Source organism: Drosophila serrata, unplaced genomic scaffold, assembly GCF_035046125.1.
Source record: "Drosophila serrata isolate PLE 108 unplaced genomic scaffold, ASM3504612v1 contig_275, whole genome shotgun sequence".
NCBI classification, from domain to species: domain Eukaryota; kingdom Metazoa; phylum Arthropoda; class Insecta; order Diptera; family Drosophilidae; genus Drosophila; species Drosophila serrata.
In genome coordinates this window covers 2,364,499-2,386,490 of record NW_028257173.1, presented here as the reverse complement: position 1 = coordinate 2,386,490, position 21,992 = coordinate 2,364,499, and the positions used below count along the sequence as shown (strand labels likewise).

Here is a 21,992-nt window from a genome sequence, read left to right as displayed (position 1 = left end):
AGTTTTAGCGAGACTAACGAACAGATGTATATTTTTATATATATAGAAGATATTAATGCTTTTGACACACAACAATTCTGATGCCATCAAAATTGTTATATTTATATTTAATGCTTACGCAATTTGGACACCAAATACATTTTATACAATTTGTTACGCCAAACTGCTGTCACCGAAAAGTGCCATGAAATATGTACGAATGTTTTGGATTACAGTTCTGTGCTGATGAACATTCCGCTTCCCTCCCACCGATTTTCCTATGATTTATTTGTGTTTGAGACACCTTTACTATTACCTGCTGCTGCTTATGTGTCAAGTGCAAAGTGAAACAAAAAGTGAAATAAAAAGGAAAAATAGAAACAATCGAGGAGCTTCCATCAATTGGCCAAATGTGGAGATAAACTTCAACAAAAGCTTAGTGGCTCAAAATGTTTTTGTCTGGCAAACAAACAAACACAGGACATTGATACCACCTTGTGTGGTTGTATCTAATGTTGCAATCTCTCTGTGTGTGAGTGTGTGTGTGTGGTGGATAATCAAAACAAACACACACACAACAGGGGAGGAGAGAAAAAAATAGAACAACAACAACACTCACCCACACACAGTTGCTCTTGGCCATTGTGGCGACACAGTTTTATTTAAACAAAAGCCTACTTGAGCTTTTGCTCAGTTTGTCAGCAGCAACAATTTAATGACAATGTTTATATATCTGTGTGTGTGTGTGTGTGTGTGTGTGTGTGTGTGGGAGGATAACTAAATACATATAGCATGGGTATTAGTGTGCATAATGTACATACATGTGTATGCCATAAGGCTGCCATAATCTCTTGGGTTGTTTTTGTCCTGAATAAATGACAAAGCATGGATATTGGGTACTATATGTAAAAGTGTTGAAATGCTAGCAAGATATATTGATTTAAATATATATTTATTGAAATTCATTTAATATTAATCCTTTCTTTTATAAAATTAAATAATATATAGCATAGAAAATGTTATAATTTATGTGTGTTCAATGACACATTGAGAGGGTTTTCCAATTTTAAATCCAAGCTTAAAACTCATTTAATTTTGGATACATAAATAACAACCTAAAATGCATTCTCACAATGCATTCCTTCCAAAAACGAAAGCCTCTGTAATGATTAAATAATTTCTAAATATTTTCCTTATATTTAAAAGACATTCTAGTTAAAGCCCTACCGCTTGGCTTTCCCTTGTAAAGTGAGTCAAGGGCACTTTCCACTGTAGGAACGACTTGATTAATGGGAAATTGTGTTACCAGCTAATGAGAGGGGGTCAACTGATGGATATGGATATATATACATATTATAATATATATAAATATGTAGAAGAAAAGTCAGAGCAGGTGGAGCTATTTTATTTGTATTTTGACTCTGCTGCTTAAGCATTATTTTTCTCCACAAAATTCAATGAAAACGTACTGAATTTCCAATGAAATTTTAACGAATTTCATATTTACAGTTAGCCTGAGGAAAGCCATAGCAGGGGGGGTGGTGTTGGGGGGAAATTCAAAGGGGGGGCGGTGGCACTGTGGGGTTGATGTGGAGACGCTGTCAGAAGCAATCAGGCTGCAGGCGCTACTCGGCAATATCAAAGAGCGTATTAACATGCAAAGCAGGGCCCACAACCAGAGTCGAAGTCAAAGCGCAAAAAAAAATGAAAAGTGGAGGAGTTCGGTATGCAAAAAACACAAAAAAAAAAAAAAAATGCTTGGAAAATAGCAGAAAATATATAAGAAAAGCGAACTTGACTTGCCACAGAAGGCGCAACAAAATTGAAAACCATTAGGATTAATGTTTAGTTGAAAGATTTGCGCGTTAAGCCATTTTTACATGGCTGCCTTCGGCTGCCACCAATTGCTAATGTAGTTTATGTCTAGGGAGGGGCTCTCGGAGGGGGAAAGGTCCTGCCGAGGCAGTATCCTTAACGTAAACTGACGTTGGCTTCTGCTGCTGCGGATGCTGTGTTACGTTACTGCTGTTACGGCTTAAGGCGAGACGCACAAACGACATGTAAAATGTGACATTTTAATGTATGCAAATGAGACGTTGAATTAAGCCAAAGCACACACACCAACACACACCCACAGTGAAGGAAGGATAACAGTGGGTGGCTAAGATACAGAGAGAGAGAGAGAGGGGAGCAGGACTCCTGCTGGTGTGCAAACATTCACTCGGTTCCATATCCGCTTCCGCCGCTAAGCATTCTCTATCTTCCTTTGGCTGTCCTGCTCTGCCTTTTGTGATATGATTTGAAAATAATGAAAAGACAGTAACAGTTATTCTCTCCCCCCCCCCTCACTTTTCCGGGCTTTCCCCCAATGACTTTTCCAACACCACAAACATTAGCAGGACTCTCACGTGTCGCTCTTGGCGGAAATGTCAACTTAACTTGCCTGAACCCTCCCAAAAAACTGTGTCAAAAACATCAAGAAAATGTTGGGAAATTGGGAAAACAAAACCAATAACACACTATAATAAAGTTAAGGAAAGAAATCTATATTTAATTGATATTTTAACCAGAAGGCTTCGAATAAATATACCAATAAACAAGTATTGAAACAATTTAAAAGTAACATATAAATTGAGAGTTAATAGTGAGTTTTTCGGTTGGAAAACTATTTTTTCTTGATGAATTCTGTGTTTGAAATTCCCTAAAAACATTCATCTACCATTTTCCTATATACCTTTTCATTTAAATACAAAAATATAAGAGTATAACAAAATCATTGGAATCCCAAAAGTGGCAACCTCTTGTCCAATTTATTAATTTCTATTCCGTTTGCGTCTTGCAATTTGTCCTTATCGTCTTTCTCTCTCTTTTGTCTCTGGCCATTGGACTTGTTCGATTGTTTTCCTTTTTGGCTTTCAATTTGTTGATTGTTTTCCTTGGGATTTTCTCAGGAATTCGATTTGGGGGGCACTGGATTTTTCTTTTCCCAAACTTCTATGTTTGTAGAAATGTTTGATTATGAAGTGGGTAAACTTTTTGTTGCTTGTCTTCAGATTCCTGAGAATCTCTTACAAAACATTTTAAATATTTGCAATGCTTTCACTTCTGTATATTAATATTTGATGACGATATGAGTATAGTTTTTATTTATAGATTTTGGTTTATATGAAGAGTGGACATTTTTATGAGATTAGGACTGGATAAATCATAAACTAATAGTTTCTAATTACCAACAAGTGAATTTCAAATTGAGAAGGATTTTAAAGTATATTTAATTATTTTCATTCCCTGATTGAGAACTAGTTTTGATTATATTCTTGAAACTTAGAACAAATATTTTCCCATTGAAATTAAACTCCGAATACATTCAGTTGTTTAGAAAATAAAATGTGCACAAATATAATTCACAATTGTAACAAAAACGAAACAAACAGAGTAAGAAATACGCTACAAATTTAACAATAAAAAATAAATTAAAATAAACTTTTGATGTTTTGATGGTTTCTAGACGTCCTTAGACAACTTCCTCAGACTCTTATCAATCATAGAGTGCATCAAATGGCTTCTCAGCTCTGGTCGCAGCGCAATCTTTTGGAAATTATTATCCTTGTATTTGTTAAAAACAGCCATGAGCTTGGCCTTTGGTGCATCCCGAGCCAGCATTGCAATTTTCCCAGAGATCGGTCGCAAATGGATGGCCGAATATCGCGAATAAAAGGACAATGTATCCGACCAGTGGTGATCCTTAAACCCCTCTCTATTCCGATAGTTTCCATTTAGTAAATTCAGGGACAAAAACAGCGAGGCTGCGGCAATCTCCGAGGGTTTGTAGCTACAGAGATCATAATCCAAGGCAGCCAGTTCAATAAAATACTTGGCCATGGAATGATGTTTGTCCTTTGCCTCGGCAGCTTTCGAATACCGACGCAAAAATTGAATTGGCAAAGGACGCGACAAGCTATAATCGATGGCCTTAAGGATCTGCAGCTCCATTTGACAAATCTGGCGAGCTGTGTAGATTTTATCGGTGATTGAAACAAAATCTTCGATTGCAGATGGTAACTGCACTTCATATTTGGTGGCTATAAAAAGGGCTGTAATTCCAAGCAACTGGAAATGGGTGCGTTTAGTGTCCTTGATCACTTGAAGGTAACGATCAATGATAGCCACAGCCAGCTGAAAGGTCTCTGGAATCAGCTCAAATTGCAAGTGGACTTCATTAAGCCAATCTATTAACACCGCTCTCATTTTGGGTGAAACTTCCTTTTGACCTGACAGATGATTCTTGAAGATGGGTTGCTGCTCCTCTAACTGGTAAAGATAGTCATAGATATCGTTTACATATTCAGAGACAAGAAATAGGTTATCTTTGTCATTTGCATCGATATCTTTGAAGACTTTTAAATTCTTGCTTATAAGTAATTTGGTTTTGGGAGCATCTGGTTCCTTCTTAGAGTACGTTTCCATGCCAGTCTTGTTATTTTTAAGAGTATTTGTTAGCTTAAGATATTTGGTTTCTTTCTTGGCTGCATTCTTGATGGAAATGAATCGATTTAAATCACGATTTTCTAAATTTCCTAAGGCAACGCGTTTTATTTTCATCACCTGCAAAGGCTCGGTCCATTTCCTCTTTTGCATTTGTTTGAAATTCTCAAAGCCATTCTCATCTCCTTGCTTTTCTAGAGGAATGCCACCCATTATTTTATATCTAAATAAGCACAAGTAACACAGAGAAGCAGAATCTTGATCGTTTCCTTTTTTTGAGTAGATTTTTAAAGCGCTTTTTTAATATATTGCACAACGTGTGTTGTTTGTTTGGAAATGGAATAGCTTTTGACCAGCAAAATATATTTTAATGTACAATTTTAAACTCAAAAGTTACTAAGTTTAGTTACTGCTTCCCCAAAAATCTAAAAGCACAAATCAGAGCTGCAGTTGAAGTTAAATTATGACTAATTAAATGGTTAATTACCCATTTTCCATTAGCTTAAAGTGTCATATGAAGTATTTTATTTCATATTAAGCTGAGTTTAACTTTCATTCATTTTTCAATTGTTAAACTCTTGTTTCATTTATACGACCTTTTAACACAAGCTAAAATCGTACCTTAAAGTTAATCCCCTGAGTGAACTTTCCGCTATTATTAACCCCAATTAAAATTAATAGCAGCACACTTGACTCTAGCAAACTTACGCACATGTTTGCTATTAATGTTTTAGACATAACCCCAGGAAAAAATAAAAACCAGCAAACCCTTCATTAATTACGAACCATTTAGGATGCATTCTGTTATAAAAAAAGGGTATCCTATTTATATATTTAGTAGAGAGTAAGAGTAAGAGAGAGATTTATAACTCACCGATTAGGACTAGTACCACATGTAGCATATACCAAATCTGTAGACTTGTGGCTGTTGTCCTTCGACCTGCTACGCATCCTGTAAGCGATTTCCTTGTCCCTGGTGCCTGTTGCTCAACGGCAACCGACATTCGCTGCTGGTGGCAATGGTGGTGCTCGGTTTTATTACGGTGGTGGTGTTGGTGGTGCGGCAGCTGGTGCTGAATAAATGGATCCTGGGCACACATTTTGGCCAAACAACGTGCCACGCCCCCACACGCACTAATGTCTTTATTAATTTCGGTGTGAAAATTTCACTTATTTCATTTGGACATTAAGTTGTGTTCTTGGGGGTTTCCCCTTTTTTAGTGCTGCCTCTGTGCGGTAATAAAATGTTGGCTATTAATCACTTTTAATCGCGACGCGAACGAAAACAACGGCAAAGTTAAAGGCAAAAACTATTAAACGTCCTTCCTGCCTCCCACCCAAACACTGCAGTCAAGTTAAAGACATAAATTTTCAAGCATTTTGGCCAAAGATTAATTACACAGCAGCCTTTAGTCGGCGGCGGTGTCTCGGCGAGGAAAAGCGTGAAAAACTGGAGAAAAAGAAAGCCACATAAATTCCAAAACTCCTCTTAACCCCTTTTGGTTGATTTAGTGCGTCGGGAGAACGTTTGCCGGGCAATTGAGTTGCTAACATAAAGTCCAAAGTTGGACTTGAAACTTTGAAAAGAAAAATCCACAAAAACCATCGAAAGGAAGTAATTTAACGCCTAGTCAAAAAATGTGTGTCACCAAAATCGATTCAATTCCACAAATACAAATTATTTTCAAGAATGCAGTAAATTCCAAAAACCACAACAAATTCCATAACTCTGAGCAAAAATAAAAAAACAATAAAGCAAATCACATAACAAAATATGGCCCATAAACGGAAGGATTAAATAAAAAATATACATGTGCTGGAAATAATGGCAAAAGCAGTCCGGTCACCCAGATAGGCAATTAAAAATATTTGTTTATTGTGGCTTATATTTTTTCCGGAATTTTTGGTTTTTAGTTTCAAGCAATATTCATACATCAAATTGCTGAAATTATGGCCGCATCTAAAGGATTGAAGCTATGGTTTATGCATATATTTAGAAAATTATTTCACATAATAATTATTTAAACTATGCCAGAAATTAGACACTAGAAACATAAGTCAAATAATTGGAGTAATAAATTGGCAAAGAAAATGATTAGTATTATAATGAAAATTAATTTTAAAACCTAGTATAATTTAAGCTAGTCAAAGAAACTATTTTATAACAGTTTTAAAATATATAATTATCATTTCATTCTAAATAATTAAAACATAATCAAGGCTTTCTATTTTATTTAAATTAAATCTTTATAAATATTTGATAATATTTAAAAGGACACCTGCACATGCCACCTGCCAGTCGTCCGTGTAACTGTCCCTTTAACCAAATAACAAATATATATTTTAAATATACATGTTTTTATTATATTCCCCCGCATTCTGCCATCGTTGGACATTATTTATGGCCATTCACAAATCTAGCGACAACAAGAGCAATTAACAAATATTTATAAATATTTATAAATATAAATATATTGTCATTGCCTGACAGCTAACAATAATATTCAACCTCCACGGTCATGTTATTTTTTAACTTTCCCCTTTTTTAGTTGTTTTTTAAAACCAAATAACAATGGCGGAAAAGGCATAAATAAAATGGCCAACAAGTCAGGTGCAGATAATAAAGGCAACAAAAAGACTGAGCTGTTAATATAATTACAACAACAATAGAAGTGCGAACAAGGAGCTCCTAGAAATATGCACCATGAAAAATATATATATTTTTTATATATATAGACTGTATATATCCTATATAGCAATCCACCCAAGCAACATAATTAGCCTAAATTGAAGCAGAAGCTAGTAAGAGTGGGGAGCGAGGAGGAACGCGGGCGAGACAAGAAAAAATGACAAAATATAATTAAAGATTAAAATGTTCTCCGGCTGAAAGTGGAATTTATGATGGCAAATTTTCTGGCTAGGATTCCGTGCTGTGTTCCAGATTTTGTTTTAACTAAAAAAAAACTGGATTTCTTTTGCTACTTAAAACATGGCAAAGCGGAAGGCAGTAGGAAAGTAATGAAAACTTTTGCTGAAGAGTTTCAAAATGAAATGAGACTAGATTAAAACATTATAATATATTTTAATACATTATTATTTATATTATATTATATATATTAAAAAATAATAAAATCTTAAATTATTATTATTCCTTTAATAAGCTATGTTTTAAGATATGATAACAATTTTAAAAATAGTTAATAAAAAGGGCCCTCAATTTGTAAAAATATTGATAATTGAAAACAAAGGCTTGTGCATATATATGTACAATATATAAAAATATATTTAGAAATAGATACATTTTATTTATAAACATTTCTTTTTATATAATTTTTGAAGTTATTCTCACTCAATAGCTTTCACTGATATTTGTCTTGCTTATTTAGCAATTAAAAATAAACTTTACAATAAAAATAACATTACAAAGTTATTAAATTTATACCTTAAATTCAAATTTTAAAATTGAGTATATATATTTTTTTTTTATCCGCTTTTTCAGTAGTTTTATTTAGAAAAATTTTCTGGCTTAGTGGTCACCTTTCAAGTAATAATCTTCTGTTAAACTCAGCTGATTTGATCTTATTTATCTTACATTTTAAAATTAAGTATTTAATATTTACTTCTCGCTCTTTTTCAATAGATTTTTTAAATATTTTTAGCTGTTTTCAGTGACTTAGTGGTTGCCTTTTAATTATTTTCTTGTGTTCCACTTTCGCGCCTTAATTAACCGCAACAGTCTCGTCAGATTTGCTCAGTTTTCCTGAGTTTTCCTCAGGAATTACTCGGTTTCCCCCGTTTTTCTTAGTTTTCCTCAGTTTTCTCCAATTTTCCCCCACTTTTCTTTACAATAATAACAGCAAATGCTTGACAAATGCTCTTGGCACGCAACAAATGCCGCATTTTCCAGCAAAAGGAAAAGTCTGCAAAGAGATTTAATATTTTTGTAACTGCATATTTTTCCCCCCCTCGCCGCTGATTTTATTTATGATTTTTTTTTGCTATGTTGCGTTTTCTGTTATTATTTTTCTTTTGCCGTCACACTTGCACTTTTCGTTTCTCTTTTGACTTTGTTTTTCGTTTTTTCTCTCTTATTTTTTCTGTTGTTGTTGTAAACATGGAATTACTTTTAGTGGCCACTCACTCTTACACACAACACTCACACTCGCACACTCACACTCGCACACTCACACTCGCACACACACCAAGTGGTCGGGTCGGGTGTGCGTGCTTCAGTTTCTGTGCGTTTCGTCTGAATTTTCGGTTCGCTTCGAAAACGACAAAAATGAGGACTTCGAAATTCCGCGCGCGCGACAAAAACGACGTGCGTTCGTCTCAAAGTTGAAATTGTGAATAAAAAAAAACTCAAGTTTGCTGGCGGTAAGTGCTGGAGTGGCGCCATCACACGGCCAGCGGCGGAACCTCAGTAGATGGAGCGACCTTCGTGGCCTGAAAGGGAGAGCGAGAGTAGAAAGCTTTTCTATTTGCTAACAAAGAGCAAAGGAAAGTGGTGAAAGAGAGAAGTGATACATTTCTCTTTAGATTTGTTTCATTTCCAAAGTGTTTCAAATTGTTAACAGAGTGTAGGTCAGTTAGCAGTTAGCAGAAGGAGTTTTGTTGTGAAGTTCAAACTAACATTAAATAATATCTACTGGCACTAAAAAGTATACTTCAATAAGAAGAGTATGGTTTAGATACTGAAATACGAATTAAAGCGAAAAATTACATACCTCTTCGCACTAAAACAGTACTTTGAATAAATTTATGATTTGCTTAACATATTTCAGAAAGAAAACATTCTAAGTTTTATAAAATGAGTTTACTGAGTTTGCTGGTATAATTTTCAAACTTTTATATTATTGGTGCTAATACAAATTTAAAATTAATTTATTTAATTGATGAACAAAAAAAAATCTATTTAATAGAAATGAAATATATATTTTCTATGATAAATTACTATTTATTAACTTAAATGTTAACAGCTATTCATGACTATGTAAGTTAACATAGCAGAGCATTTAACATGCCAGGAAGCTGTTATACTTCGCTTCAGTTTTTCAAAATAAAGGGATATTTCCTTACATTTGTGCTATGTTATAAGCAGCGTTAAAACTGTTACGTTTTTAACGTTCTATACGTTGATTGAAAATATAAATAAGTATGATTTATTGGAATCATTACCATTTTGGCCTTCTAAATAAATAAATTATGTATACTTTATGTAAAAGTCGATACGCTAGTTTTTTGGGTTAATCAAAGTTTTTATGCATCATAACTAAGCCAAAAATAAGTTAATTTTAATTGGGAGAGTCTTTCTGTGCTACTTGCAACAATGCTAACAAATCTGTATACTGAATTTTAAAATTGAATAAATTTAAAATTTTTGTCAAATTTTGTCAAATTTAACGATGTAACTCTCCATAAAAAGTTCACAAAAATTTTAAAAATTTAATTTGCTTTCGAACATAGCTAGATCGATTCAGTTTTTAATCCAGATCATTAATATATATGATTTTTAAAGTCTGAAATGACTTCTTCACATCATTACAAGCTTCTGAATGAATTTATAGTACCCAGAAAATGTAGTACAAAAATTTCGATAACAGTCCTAATAAAAATTACGTATACGCACTGATGTAGAAACTAAGCTAAAAATGCATTAATTTCCAATAGGAAAACAGTTCTCTACTAGATTTTATTAGGTTAAAAATTTACAAATTTTCACAAGTCTAAAATTTGTCATTTTTTCCAATTTTAAATATGAGTTGAAACCCTTATAAAATTTTGAAAAAATTTTGGAAATAAATTTTTTCTTCTAACATGCCTAGTTTGCGTCGCCTTTTAATGCTGATCAAGAATATATATGATTTATATGGTCGGAAATGATTCCTTCACTGAGTTGCAAGCTTTTGACTAAATTTATAATACTCTGAATGATTGAATTACCGCAGTAGAGGACACGTGGTTATCCCTTTGTTGCCATAGCCTAATTTCAGCCAGTGTAGAGCTATATTCCTGGCGACTTTAATTATGCTGATCATGGTTTCATCTAAGTGATCTTCTTCATCTGCTTATCCAGATGTTTTGCATTGGCCAAGTAATAGTTTTGGGGTCGAAGAGCAATCACTATCACTAAACACTATCACTATAGATGTAAACAGTGGGGAGGCCACGGACAGACTGAGGCCGGTGCGGCAGAAGTGCCTCTATTTATAGTCCCAGAGGAAAGAGAACAGAGAAAGTGAGAGCGGGAGAGAGAGAGGTTTCTCTAGGGATAGGCAGAGAAAGCTAGAGTAACAAGCATATTTATAGAAATACACAGAGAGTGAGTGTGTGAGAGAGAGAAAGAGAGAGAGAGAGAGAAAGAGAGAGAAAGATAGAGAGAGAGAGAGAAAGAGAGAGAGAATGAAAGAGATAGAGAGGGGGATAGAGACAAAACTCATAATTGAGAAACGGATATGGCTAGATCGACTTTACGACTGGTGATCAAGAATATATATACTTCATATAGTCGAAAATTACTCGCTCACTACTAATTAAAAACAATTGAATATATACACAAAAAAATAACAATAAAAATACTTGACGATAAAGTATCGTTAATATCTCTTATACAGATCAACTATATATATAAACTGTTCAACATCAATCATACGCCCCGTTGACCAAACAAGAGTTTCAAGGCAAGCCCAATGCATTGCAAACCAAAAAATAAATTGTAATTATTTTCACAATACTTTTTGCACAATTAAGCGGCATTAAATGCAAGGACAAAAATATAAAAATAATAAAAATGCATCGAGCAAATACATAAATATATATACACACACAGCCATACAAGCACAAATGACTGCAGATACGAAAATCAAATATAAATGGACGCTATGCTTAATGAAATAAAATGTAAATTTAACTGTCACTGTAAACCACTTAAAAATAAATATGAAAAATTATCACAATATTTAATGAACCAACAGACCAGAAAGCCAAATTCCCAACTGATGACGTCAGTGCAACAAGGATGCTGGGAAAGGGGTCCTGGAAGGGCTTTTAAAAATTATCCCTGATATATGACTTTATCTATGCGATGCACACACAGAACTGAATAAGTGGCTTTTTTTTGTTTGCCCAACAGCAATGACAATGAGTTAAAAATGGAAATCAAATTGAAAATGAAATTAAATGCAAATACCAAAGAGTTCATTTTATTTAAGGTTTTATAAGAGTAGAGTAAAATAATAGAAATAATACAAAATAGAAGAATGTCTTAGACAGGGTTAAGATTTTGGGAAGTAATACAGCAACTTATATTAATTTAAATTGCAAAATTATCTTTCTTATCTAAGAAAAATAATATAAATCTTTATTTATTGGAACTTATATTTAAATCTATACAATTTTGGAAAGCCTTTCAAAATTTAAACTTAGATTTCACTTTTGTAAACCAATAACAATAATGCCACTTTAATACAACTTATCTTCATTGTAAACATTAATTAATCTTTTCTTAAAAAACCATATTTACACAATTATAATCATTTAAAAATATTAAACAATTTAATCATTTAAACTCAATTTTTCCCCTCTCACTATCCTTATTCTTGCTCCTCGTTTTCATTTGCAAATGTCTGTGTGGTCACTTAAATCCTGTTCCGGACTGAAATCGGTGAAGCACTTGAAATTTTTAAGCTTACGTGGTTCAAGGATATAGAGGAGGGGTATTTAAGAGGAGCCTGCAGGAGAGGTTAGAGCTCTTCTCCACTTTTGTGTGCTTAGCTAATGGTTCAGTCTGGCTTATGTAGCTCTTCAGCAGAAGATGCCTTTCCAACCAGAAACATTTTTGCGGTAAAAATAACAAAATCGTAATGCTGCCTAATAAAGACACAAAGATGAAAATTAAATATTAAAAATACAAACGAAATGGAAAGTACCTACTAATTGCCAAGCAATTGGATTAATTTTAGCCATAAAGCAAACTATTTAGGAATGTATAGATAAGGTTAGTTAGGGAGATTTAGAAAATTATTGAAAAGGTAAATTTATTAGTTAATTATAAGTATAATCTTTAAGCTCTCTTCTGCTATTGAATTGATAGAGTTGTTATGATATTCATTTTTATAGGACTGTAGCTTATTGTTTCGCATATTGAAGGTTTCCAAAGTGGCTTTCCATTTCCAAAGAAATCACCTCCCCTTTTACCAAAAGTCAACTTTCACTTCCATAACTTTACCCGCAGCTGTCATAAAAAAAATACGCGCAAAAAGGAAGAACGTAACGAACGTATTTTTTTTGTGTCGACCGGGTCCAAAGGGAACAAGGGATGTGGGTAGGGTTAAGGAGCCGCACACATAAATTAATACAAAATACACTTAAACAGGAGAGAGCAGCAAAACAGAACAAAAGTAATATATATATAACGAAAAACTTTTGTGCTCATTGATTTATTGCGTTAATATTTCTGCTTTAATGCATCAAATAAATTAAATTGTCTTACGCACCTTTCAGCAGTCGAAGAGAGAGGGAGGAAAAAAACTTTGATGCCACTTTGAGCGTGCGGAAAAATCACAAAGAAAATGGGGGTCTAACAGAGCATTATTTCCAGAGCGAGCAGCAAATGCATAACTTCGATTTCGTAAAAGAAACAAATAAATATTCATAAAAAATTATTCTTTCTTTTCCCACGCATTTTCCACACTTGGCCATCACTCTCTCCCCTTCGTCAAGGAAAGCACTTTGCAGGATCTTCAGTCGCCGCCGCTGTTTTGCATACTGTAGGAAAATTGATGGTGAGGGGAAAAGGCGTTTGAATTATAAATATTCATTTATGCTAAGCAAGCTGGGGAAAAACCAAGGAGGAGGGGAGGGGGTTGGGGGACAAGGGCAGCGTGAATTTTTCCAGGTGTACTGCGGGGGTGTTACCTTTGTCGCGTCACACCACCTTTTCTTTTTGTTGGGCTGCTCCTTTCGCTTCTGTTTCTGTCTTGGCCTCCTTACCAACAGGTCGTATGATTGATTTAATTACGGTGTAAGGCGTGTTTTTTGTCAGTCTTCGGAGCATTAAACTTTCACTCTCTTTTGGGTTTTTGTTAGACAGGTGCAAATGGAACCTATTTTTAGGTATTATAAGGATCCACTAACAGGTTGTTTATATATTGTTTACCTTACTGAATGGGTATACTTGTAAATCGTTAACTGGGATGTTTATTATAGAAAGAAATTATGGAAAAATAGTACATTTCTGTTCATTTAACCATTAATTTAATTGAATAAGTATTTATTTTTTTGTTACTTAGTCTAAATTGCCTGTATTTTTCTTATATTATATTATTATTATTCACTTTAGTTCTGTAAACAATTTATTTATTCAACAAACTGCTTGTCGAACTCGCTTTACTCTGAGAACTGTCTGTGGTCTAAAAATATCATTTCGTTAATTATGAATTACTCTTGAGAGTATTGTGGTTATTTTCAGACCTTTTTTTCTGCGACTTGTTTTTATGATTGCTCGATTCGGCTTAAACTCTGTGGCAAGTCATTAAACTTGCTGAGCATCTCATCCCACCCTCTCTTCGGAGTGCTTATCGCTATCCAACCAAATGTTTGAAATTTATGTGTTTTGCTCATTGTTACTGTGCTGTTACCGCTCTGTTTTTGAATGAAAAGCCTCGGCTAAGCGCCAAAACGCCCGCATCTACATATAATTTCCGCTTTTTCCCTTTGTAGGCGCTCACACACAGCATCGGATGGGAAGGCCGGGGCGTGGCCAAAAGGGAAACAAACAAGCGGCAGTCGTACTTCATGTAATCAACATTTTAATTGCGGAAACGGAACTCGCACACACACACAGACACAGAGAGAGAGTGTACAACATGGCGTATGTGGAATATCTGTTACAAATTACGCATACGCAGTGTATGCTTCAGTCCCCAGTGTCTGTGTGTGTGTGTTTTTTTTCTATGGTTCTCTGCAGACCAGCACCAACCTCATTCTATCTCAAATCTCTTTTCCATGCCATTCTCACAGGAATTCATTACATCAAATATAAAGAAAGTTTTAGGCAATTTGCCAGGGAAAGAGAGAAAACCCCTTTTAACTCTCCCACTATCATGATATATACTATATATTTCTATATATAAACCCACTCAAATGCTGCACCTGCAGCATAGCTGCATGCAGGTAGCCCAAATCTACTTAGCTGATGGCGTGGTCGCCCGCGGGGAGGGGGAAAGGTAACTGAGGGGGGGCGTGGTGCCCCTGCTAGGTGGCTAGGTAAACGTAAACGAATTTGCGAATATGCAGCAGCAGCCGTGGCAACAACATCAAACGAAAAACTTAATGCCTCTAAAAAGGATATCGAAAGTGAGAATACTCTATAAAAATCAACACCTTGGATTAAGGTTCAAAAAGATGGTGTTTTTTTAAGGCAAAATCTACCAAATTCTATCTAAAATATAAATAGAGGTACTCATTTAAGTTAATTAAAAAATACAGAAAAGAACTATGATAACCTATCTATAGGTTCAATAAGAAGGTATTATTTTAACCACACTCTACGATATTTTATCTGAAATATTTCTGGTAGAAATACTTATTTCAATTCATTAAAAAATAAATCAAAAACTTATGTATCAACATATAGGTACAATAATAAAGTATTATTCTAAAGCAAACTCAAAGAGTTTTGATTTAGAATATCTCTAACAGAGTTACTTTTTTAAAGTAACTAAAAAATACAAGAAGAAACAAAGCAACAAATAATTTTACAAGTTAATCTCAAATTTTCTATATATATTTCACTAAATATTATCATTTTATTAATTGATTAACTTATCCTTAAAGAAAACCCAACACGCAAAGTTCTCTAAGCAATCAAAACTAGCTTCTTCAAGATCTTTTATTATAAAAATCCTCAATTATCTCAGTCTAGTCTATCATGATCCTTTGACAAGTTTGCTACCCCTGAATACGACAATCCTTCTATCCTTCCCCCTCCTTTTGCACCTCCATCACCTGCAATTTTTTTTTCCTCTTCCACCAACACTTTTCCTTATAGATGGGAAGCCAGTTTGCCGAAACACTTGAGCGACAATGGCAGGCGCCACAGCTCGGGGCTAAGCAATGCAGACGAAAGCCCAAAAGCCTCGAACCCGAAACCTCCAGTCCTTCCAGGTCCTTCCTTCCTTCCCCCAAACTTGCACTATTTTTTATATCCTGCATCAACAGCAGGAGCAGCAGCAGCTACAGACATGATAAATTCTCTTTAGTATGCGGCATACATGAGTGATGATATTAACCAACAACAGGCAGCTTCCTTCGGGGGAAAGGCGCCTAAAAGGGGGGAGGGGGGGAGACGAGACACTGACAAGTTAGTCAGCCAAAAAGGGAAGAATCGGTTGGAAAGAGAGAGATTTATTCTTCCCAGCATCCTTGTTTCCTTTCTTTTTTTGTAGTTTTGGGAGCAGGTAAATGTGTGGAGCCACAAGAAGTTGCCAAGTGTTTGGCATACTGTCTATGGGTGATGTTTGGATTGATGATTGAAGTGCAAAGTGGAGTTTGAAATGCTGAAAAGTGAAAGCTAAAAGAGGGAGGAATAATATAAAATCCCAAAGAAATTAAATGCGCACAAATTACTAATTTAAAAATACAAAACTCTCTTCTAAAAACCTGGTGACATTTCAGTTTTATGTCAATTATACATTTACTTTTGTTTCATTACCATACTCGTTTGTTGCTCTTATTTATTTTCTGATTGTTCTTTGTTCTTGTTGAGTTTTTGTTTGCGGATTTTAATATTTTACTTCGCAATGAGTGAAAATACCATAAGGTTTTCCACAATCTCATCTCAGTCTACTTATGGCACAACTTCAGGATTGGATTCTAAAACATCGGGATCCTTAGACAGCTCGGCCACTAAGCAAAGTGCTGAGGAAAAACTTCGATTTGAGAAGCCCAACAAAGATGATAAGCCCAAAAAAACAGATTTCAAATCGTATCCTATAACCTTTCCAACTGATAAAAAGACGAAGATCACTAAGAAAGAAACCAAAAAGCAAATAGAATCTATTAAACCCATTTTAAAGAAGGAAACTCAAACTAGAACAATACGAGATTCTTCAAATTCATATGCCAGAAACGATAAATGGAACCTGAATAAAGCCACCTTTAAAGTGGTTGAAAAACCAAAAGGCAAAACATTTAAACTCTCTGAAAGCAAGTCCCAACTGTCGGTAATTTCAAAGATATCAACTCGAAATGTTAGTCTAAGGAGTTTCAATCGGGATGATATCTCTAGAAATTACTCTCTGGGTTCGGGCTTAAGCTCCTCAGGGTCTGCCCTGACTATATTTTCAAATAAAACTCAATTGTCTACATTCTCGAAGGGAAGTAAAAAATCGCAGAATAAATTATGGGGTCCAAACAAAATTCGCAAACTGAAAGCTCAAAAAAAGGATTCTGAAGTTCTATTAGGGAAAACCCAATTACAGTCAGAGCCAAAGAAGCCTTCGAAAGTAGATGATTTGATCCCTTTATCGAATTCCGATGAGGAAGAGTACATGCTCGAAGCAGAGAGTCCTTGTAGGGAACCTGAGGAGCAATCGATAGATGAAACAGCTGAACGAAATGCTTTTCTAAGGATTTTTGGTAGTGTGCCAGATATCGAAGCCATTTCCAGTACAGAAACTCTGGAAAAATTGAAATTAGCCGATGCAGAAGCTGACTTTGAGTATGTAACACCCGTTGATCGTTATAGCGAAGAATCCCATGTATCAGAGGCACCAATTAGTTCTCTAGATGAAATTGAAACTTATAGAATACATAAGACCAAAAGCTATCAAAGTTCAGATATTAGTTTGGATGATCTAATTGAAAGTGAAGATGAACCGGTGAAAGAACCTAGTGATGTAGAAGAACCCCAAGTGGAGGATATATCTGTCCTTATGAAGAACATTGGCGATCAAAAAATTAATGTGGACCTTGAGAGCTCTTCGTCGAGTGCAGACCAAAAATATCGTTTGCTATTAATCGAAAAGTTGGACGCATTCCTTGATGAATTACTCGAACAGGCTGCAAAGTTGGCCTTTAGGCCTCGTATGCAACGAATTTTGGATACTGAAAAACTAATAGATGAACTGAAAAAACTTGTAGATCAATATAAAGAGTTTTTGCATCAAAATCACAATCTCGATGTCATAATTTTTGAGTATTTTATACTCCGAAAGGATTTTGCATATATCAATATGGATGGGGGAAATGATGAGATACAGAGACCTCGTTTCATGGAAGCTATTAAGAAGCTAGACTTTCAGTTGGGTCGTGAAAAGGAGGCAAAATTATTCACCGATAAACTTTTGGGCGAACTTAAAGATCAGGAGAAATTTGCCAAAAGATTTGAAGTTGAAAAGGTCGAGCAATTCGAGGCCAAAGTTAGGAAAACTCTCTTGAAGGATGGATACGATCGTCTGAGTTTTGTGATCAAAGATCAGTTCAAAAAGATGAACAAAGTACGCGATGAAGTATCCAAATCGAGACAGAAGTTGGCCTTTGTTCAACATGAGCTGGCAACCATTAAGATTGTGAGTTTTATTTATTTATTATAGTATAATAATATATATATCTTAGAAATCTGAGAAAATGGAAGACCAGGGCATTGGCGTTAGTGAATATTTGACCAATCAGGCAGTCATTCAAAAAATATGCGCCAAGATTAATGGTAATTTACTCTTTATATTTTTTATTATGTTTTTATTAATTCAGTAATTCAAGAAAGGGACGCTGAGCTTAACCGTCTAAAGGATCGCGTTACCTATGATGTCCACACAATGGCTCATTTGAAGGAAAAGAAGAGATCAAGTCGAGATCAGCTGAAAGAGATGAAGGAGAAACTAAAGTCCAAGAGGCTAAGGCAAAAGGAACTCCGAGATCTTCTCTATACTGGAATGATCAGGAGAAAAAGTCTTAAAAAGGAAATAGAAAATGTCCGGCGTGGTAGCTTAATGCATTATCCGGAAATGCTAAGAGATTATGATGCCACAAAGGAGCATCTTCAGGCCAAGCAAAAGGTTATTCAGAAACTGAGATTAGAGCACAATCGCCTCATAAGAAAAATATCGCAAGTGGAATCAGTAATAGAAGAAGGAGAAAACTAAAATACAAACCTTACTTTTGATATCCTTGATTTGTTTTATGTTGGTGTCGACTAAAATATAATATTCTTAACGAACTCTTGCTTCAAATTAAGTATTTCCTTAGAGTTCTCTAAGGTCTTACCAAAGACCCATATATATATTGAAGTCATGTTTTGCATATTTTGGCAGCTGCCATATATCTTAGTTTCTGGACTCTGAACAAGACTATGAAAACATTGAACGCATATACCTGCTTACATGTACAAGCCACTGGGAGTGTATTAGTTTGCGGTGAAGTAGCAGGTATCAGGATCTAAGGATGTGTCTAGCGGGGGGCAGGACAAAGTCAGAGGGGGAAGCCTTCTGAGTCTGTCCAGGCTCGTGGTCCGTGTCTAGTTTGGCCTGCTCCTTGGTATGCACATTTCATGTTGCACTTAAAAACAAAAAACGAACAGGTGAGCTCAGGTATGTGTTCCAGGGCAGCTTGTTCAACAGGACAAGGTGGAAGGGGGGAGGTGGAGCACACAAACATGTGGCGAAAACTAATAGCAAAAAAAGAGGAGAAGAAGCAGCAGCAGCCAGGAAAAACCGAACCAAAACGAACCGAGTTAGGTTAATGGCAAAGGTGCTGATGCTGCTGCTGGTGCTCCTGCTGCTGTTGCAGCTGAATTTGCAGCACCCTTTGGCCCCAAACTAAGCAGCTCCTTCCCACGGTCACCCCAAAGCATCACCCTTTTCGGGTGTATTTTTTATGGTACTTTTTTTTTTGGTCTTGTGACCAACATTAGGGAAAAGACAGGTGCACTCATGCACTGGAAGAAATCTATTTGATATAATAAAAATTTTAAATTATAGAATATAATGGATTTAATTAAGCCTGAAAAGCTAATTTTATTGCAGTGAGAAATATGATTCATTAGTACAGTAAATAATAAATAATATAGTAAAATAACATAATAAATAAATTAGTTAAAGAGGGAGATATATTTCAATAACTATTTAATTTAAAAACCATATAACTTTATGTTATTTAAGGAAACCAGCTACATTTAACTTAAATAATGAGAAACTTTGCTGTTTTCCACTCCCTAAATTATCACAAATTATTAAAAAATTATAGATATTTTTTCACAGTGTATGATATTCTATTGGTTGCCCCTATATGTGTTTTTAGCACGCATGTTCCAAGCGCTTATCGCCATCGTCGCATCGTCGGCTTCTGCTAAAAGAGGTTAGAGGAATTTTTTCCTTTTTATTTTTCCAGTTTTTCCTTTCCTTCCTTTTTTTTGGTAGGGGAAAGTGTGGGCTAAAGAGTTAAAGGTACTCATTGCAGGTGAAAGAAGGAAGGGGGTTGCGGGATTCTTGGCAAGCAAGACGAAATTCCGTTAGCTAAATTCGATTTTGCACTTGAGCCGCTTGCAAGCGAGCTAATGCAGAAGAGCGTCTTTCTACCATCTCTCCTAGCACTCTGGCTATATAGATATATATATATATGTTCTGCACCTTTATTTCCCTCAACTAAAAGCTATTTTTGGGCTCGGAAGTTTTGGGAGGGAAAAAAATGCTAAAACTAAAGCTAATGCGCTTAGTCAAATGGTTGAAAAACACAGGAGAGGCGATTGAGAACATCTAATAATGGGGTTTCTTTTTAATTGGAAAATATTTTGGTACTAAAATTACTTGGAAATTCAAAGAAGATTTGAAAAAGAATGAAAAATATTATTATAGGTAATCATAAATACTTTAAAATAGATCTCTTAACTATCCTGAAAAGCCTAAAATATTCAAATTTTTGGCTTTTCTACTCATTTAAAAATTAAATAGAATATAGAAGACAATTAGCATTCGATTGATATACTTCTTTTTACTTTTCCTTCTTATTGAGTTTCCCTTTACCGAAAGTCACATGTTTTTTTGATGGCGGCATACTTTTCTACACTAAAAGCAATTTGGGATACTCGACAGCACACCTTTCAATAGAGCATATGCAATGCACGTTCAAATTTGCATCTTCAATCTGCAATTTGGTTGAACGGAAGGCGGAACTGACTATCTATGACCTGGTATCTATAAGCCAATTTCCGTTGCGCTTTCCTGCTGTTGCAGTGTTGCAATGACCCGGCATTACATTACATTATATAATTCGACGTTGTTTCAACTGCTGTCGCGCTCAATTAACGCAGTTTGGTGTTTTTGGAGCATTTCCCTTTACGCCAGTGCATTTCCCTTTCCTGCACAACCGAATGCGAAAGGATCATGATGATGATGATGCTATAAGTATTTCCGCCATATTACGAATATCATGACAAACAAGAAGAAAAAAGAGTAAGGGAAATGGGTTACAGTGCGCGCCAAAGCTGTAATCGTTTTAGACCGGAAATTGTTTCGCTTAGGCGGGAATAGCAATGGTGGATAAGCATACTTCTGCTCTTATTTGAGGGTTTTGTGGGTAAAAGTTAAGCATTTTAAGGTAGAAATAAATACTAATATTATTTCTACATATTATTATAAAACAATTATTATAAATTTAATATAGGAAAAAAGAAATTTAAGCAGGAATATAAAAAGGAAATAAGTTAAACAAGAAGGAATAATTCACTAAAAGAGATTTTTAATTATAATAATATCATTTTATATAATATAATATCCTTAAGATAATTCTAAGCAATTCCAAGACATTTTAACAATCTAAAATTTCTTCTTTTACATCCTGGCCATATACCTTTGCCTCTCACTGTTTTGTTGCAAAAATTTGATTAAGCTGCGTAGCGATTTATGCTTGGAAATTATTTATAAATAAATCTAGTTAACTATTTGCCTGCAGCGGAGAAGGACGTCAGCCCTTTCCTGTTTATGTGCCACGCCCCTCTTTATGCTCCCCTCACACACACACACACACATGGTGCATTCCACTTAAAGCGTGCCACACACATCCACAAACACACACACACACACACATTTTGAGTAATAAACTCATTTCATATGCTGACTGCTTTTTCATTTCAAAACTTTATATTTTTTTTTCGCCCTCTTTTGGTTTTCCTGTTGTTGGGTTCTTGTTAGCTGGAAAATGGGGAAAAAGGACTTAAGGGGTAACTCCTAGCAGGGTCAAATGATATACGAGTATGAGAGCTGTGTTCACTTTTTTGTTTTGCTTCCTTTTTTCCCCTTTAACCATGGAGTTTCTGGACTTTCAGTTGTTGTTTTGGCTGCAACTTGCCGGGAAAATATTAAATATGCATACGCTAAATGCAGCCCAAGTCGGGTTTTTCCCTTTGCTTGTGTAGCTCTCCTTTTTTTACCTGGTAATTTGAGAAAATAAAGGGTATATTATATATCAATGAAAAACTTTAAGGGATGTCAGTATTAAAGAAGGATATGTGTGGGTATTAACTTACTGTTAAG

General features: G+C 35.0%; 2 protein-coding genes and 1 pseudogene across 5 annotated transcripts in view; 1 reads left to right on the top strand and 2 right to left on the bottom strand.

Moving 5' to 3' along the window:
* Window positions 1-8,825, bottom strand: part of beat-IIIa (beaten path IIIa) — a 45,170-nt gene extending 36,345 nt beyond the window's left edge. Inside the window, exons 1-2 of one of the 3 annotated variants that reach the window (XM_086835122.1) lie at window positions 8,639-8,825; window positions 5,339-5,693 (exon numbers count right to left, since the gene is read on the bottom strand). In XM_086835122.1, the coding sequence (XP_086691248.1) occupies window positions 5,339-5,564 (226 nt within the window). In that variant the 5' untranslated portion in view covers window positions 5,565-5,693; window positions 8,639-8,825. Of the gene's footprint in view, window positions 1-5,338; window positions 5,694-8,605 lie in introns of all 3 variants that reach the window. The other 2 variants (XM_020953499.2, XM_086835123.1) reach the window with 2 other exon arrangements.
* Window positions 2,245-5,224, bottom strand: LOC110184934 (G2/mitotic-specific cyclin-B pseudogene; annotated as a pseudogene). Its single transcript, XR_015272195.1, has one exon. The product of XR_015272195.1 is annotated as a G2/mitotic-specific cyclin-B pseudogene (transcript).
* Window positions 8,826-16,152: 7,327 nt separating the features above from the next.
* On the top strand, window positions 16,153-18,682 carry LOC110184892 (uncharacterized). The gene is made up of 3 exons (XM_020953538.2): window positions 16,153-18,035; window positions 18,082-18,172; window positions 18,226-18,682. The coding sequence occupies exons 1-3, from the start codon at window positions 16,266-16,268 to the stop codon at window positions 18,606-18,608; spliced, it is 2,244 nt and encodes a 747-aa protein (XP_020809197.2). The 5' UTR covers window positions 16,153-16,265; the 3' UTR covers window positions 18,609-18,682.
* Window positions 18,683-21,992: the final 3,310 nt, after the last annotated feature.

Coding starts and splice junctions, on each gene's coding strand:
- LOC110184892 (XM_020953538.2), top strand. CDS start 16,266: ATGAGTGAAAATACCATAAGGTTTTCCACAATCTCATCTCAGTCTACT. Junction 18,036..18,081: donor AGCTGGCAACCATTAAGATT/GTGAGTTTTATT, acceptor TATATATCTTAG/AAATCTGAGAAAATGGAAGA. Junction 18,173..18,225: donor AATATGCGCCAAGATTAATG/GTAATTTACTCT, acceptor CAGTAATTCAAG/AAAGGGACGCTGAGCTTAAC.